At 40.1% G+C, this 2,384-nt stretch overlaps 1 protein-coding gene across 1 annotated transcript; it reads right to left on the reverse strand.

Moving 5' to 3' along the window:
- Window positions 1–1,573: 1,573 nt before the first annotated feature.
- On the reverse strand, window positions 1,574–1,963 carry LOC110607369 (uncharacterized mitochondrial protein AtMg00810-like). The gene has a single exon (XM_021746464.2). It carries the CDS (start codon window positions 1,961–1,963, stop codon window positions 1,574–1,576), a length of 390 nt encoding a protein of 129 aa, XP_021602156.2.
- Window positions 1,964–2,384: the final 421 nt, after the last annotated feature.

Raw genomic sequence — 2,384 nt, forward strand, 5'->3', positions numbered from 1 at the left:
GCCTCCGAAAGTTTTGTTCCGGAGCTGGAGCAGACTTTCGGCCGCCGAAAGTGATGTTCGGCCGCCGAAAGTGCCTGACTTTCGTCTCTGGAGAGAGGGTTCGGCCGCCGAAAGTGCCCCCAAACCTACATGACTTTCGTCTCTGGAAGGGACCTTCGGCCGCCGAAGGTGCCTCCGAAAGTGCCCTGTCCAGCCCTTTCATGGGTATTTTCTATGATTGTTTTGAGGATGTTTTAGAGGGTTTTTGGGGAGTTGTTTATAAATTGTTTAGAGTATATTTGGCACCTCACTGGAGTCCACCTGTGTAGTTTCGGACCCGAGGAACCGAGGTGTTTAGCAGTGTTAGCTGCTTCAGAGTCGGTCCAGAGCTAGTCAAGGTGAGTAGAACATAACTCTTTTTAATATTAAAGAAATTAAATATTCTAAGCATATTCATGCATCACGAATACCATGATTATGTAATAGGTTGTTTGCATTAGAGTTCACGAATATATTGCATTGCATAATACGGTGATGATGATATGGATGAATATTGGATGATCCATTAGCCCTCAGTATGATGTGATATGATATGACATGATATGACACGTATGACATAATATATGATGGAAAGACCAGGCGTGGCCGTATCGCCCCTGGCATAGAGGAAGAGAAGTCCAGGTGTGGCCGTATCGCCCCTGGCATAGAGTATGTGAAGTCCAGGCATGGCCGTATCGCCCCTGGCATAGAGCATTATTGGACTTATTATGAGATGAGATTTTTATGTAGAGGGCTAATGGTGATGAATTCATCCTTGATATGTATTGTTTGTGATGTGATGCATTCCATGATAGCATACGTTTTAAAGAACTGTTTTTCTTTTATGGTTTCTGCTCACTGGGCTTTTTAGCTCACCCCTCTCCCCTAACCCTAGGTTTGCAGGGTCAGAGATAGTCAGGAGATCAGCAAGTTATGTCTCTGGTCATGTTTATGTAATAGATTAGTAGTGGACATGATGTATTGTAAGGATATGTAGCGAAATGTAATATGTTATGATGTAAAAATAATGTAATGTAATAGATAGAGTTGTGCTTTGCCCTAAAAGTGTGGTTAATCCCTTTGCACATGGTCCTTATGTATGTTTTTTTTTATGAGCAGGAAAACCAAGCTTAATGTATGTTGCCCCACGAGAGTAGATGATGAGAACTCTAGTGTTGGGGTTTATGATTATGCGTTGTGCATGCACAGGTTAAGCTTGGTGTTTGAAAGAAAGAAAAAGTTTACAGTTTTAGGTTTTAAAGTTTTTATGTTTATGTTTGATCATGTATGGGATTATACCAGATGTATAGGATGTATGTTAGGCTTGCTACGGGTCCCGGCGACCTTATGTCGATCTGGATCCTAGCGCCGGTAGCGGTCCAATTTTCGGGCTGTTACAAATACATTCAGCTTCAATAGTAGATTGAGCAACCACCTCTTGCTTTCTTGAATTCCATGAGAAAGGACCTGAACCAAGGAAAAAAAACATAGCCCAAAGTGCTCTTTGAATCAGCAATACTTCCAACCTAAATACTGTCTACGTAACCTTCAAGCTTTACAACTCTTCCTCTTTAAAACCACAAGCTAAATTCACCATACCCTTCAAGTATCTCAGCACCCTCTTACCCACAGCAAAATGCAATTGACTAGGAGAATGCATAAATCTATATAACAAGCTTGTTGAATACATTAAATCATATCTGAAAACAATCAAATATAGCAAACTACCAACCAAACTTCCGTACAGTGAAGCATTTGTTGGTTCAGCTCCATCATCCTTGCTAAGTTTCTCATTCACAACAAGAGGAATGGCCATAGACTTGCAATGATCCAAATTAAACTTTTTTAGCATTTTAAGAGCATATTTCCTTTGAGACATAAAGATACCATCAGCACCTTGCTCAATTTTCAGCCCAAGAAAATAGCTCATAATTCTCAAATTCATATTGCATTCTCAGCTTAAAATCATCCAATAAGTGAGAATTTCCACCAGTCAGTAATATACCATCAACATAAGGTGACACAATCAGTTGAGATTCATCTCCAACACTGTTTACATACAAGGTTGGCTCATTTTCACTCCTGAATTCATTTTGGATCAGATGTGAGTCAATCCTTGCAAATCAAGCTGTTGGAGCTTGTTTCAGGCCATAAAAAAGCCTTCTTAAGCTTGTACACTTTGTCTTCTTGGCCCTCTACTTCAAATCCTTCAAGTTAATGCACATAAATCTCCTCATTCAGCAAACCATTCAAGAATGTAGATTTGACATCCAAGTGAAACACTTGCCATCCATTTTGGGCTGCCAAAGACAACAAAAATCTGAGAGTATTATGCCAAGCAATTGGAGCAAAAGTATCTCTATAAT

Source organism: Manihot esculenta, chromosome 18, assembly GCF_001659605.2.
Source record: "Manihot esculenta cultivar AM560-2 chromosome 18, M.esculenta_v8, whole genome shotgun sequence".
Lineage (NCBI taxonomy): Eukaryota > Viridiplantae > Streptophyta > Magnoliopsida > Malpighiales > Euphorbiaceae > Manihot > Manihot esculenta.

What these genes read in the sequence shown, in the direction of transcription:
- LOC110607369 (XM_021746464.2), bottom strand. Translation starts at nt 1,963, where the DNA reads ATGAATTTGAGAATTATGAGCTATTTTCTTGGGCTGAAAATTGAGCAA.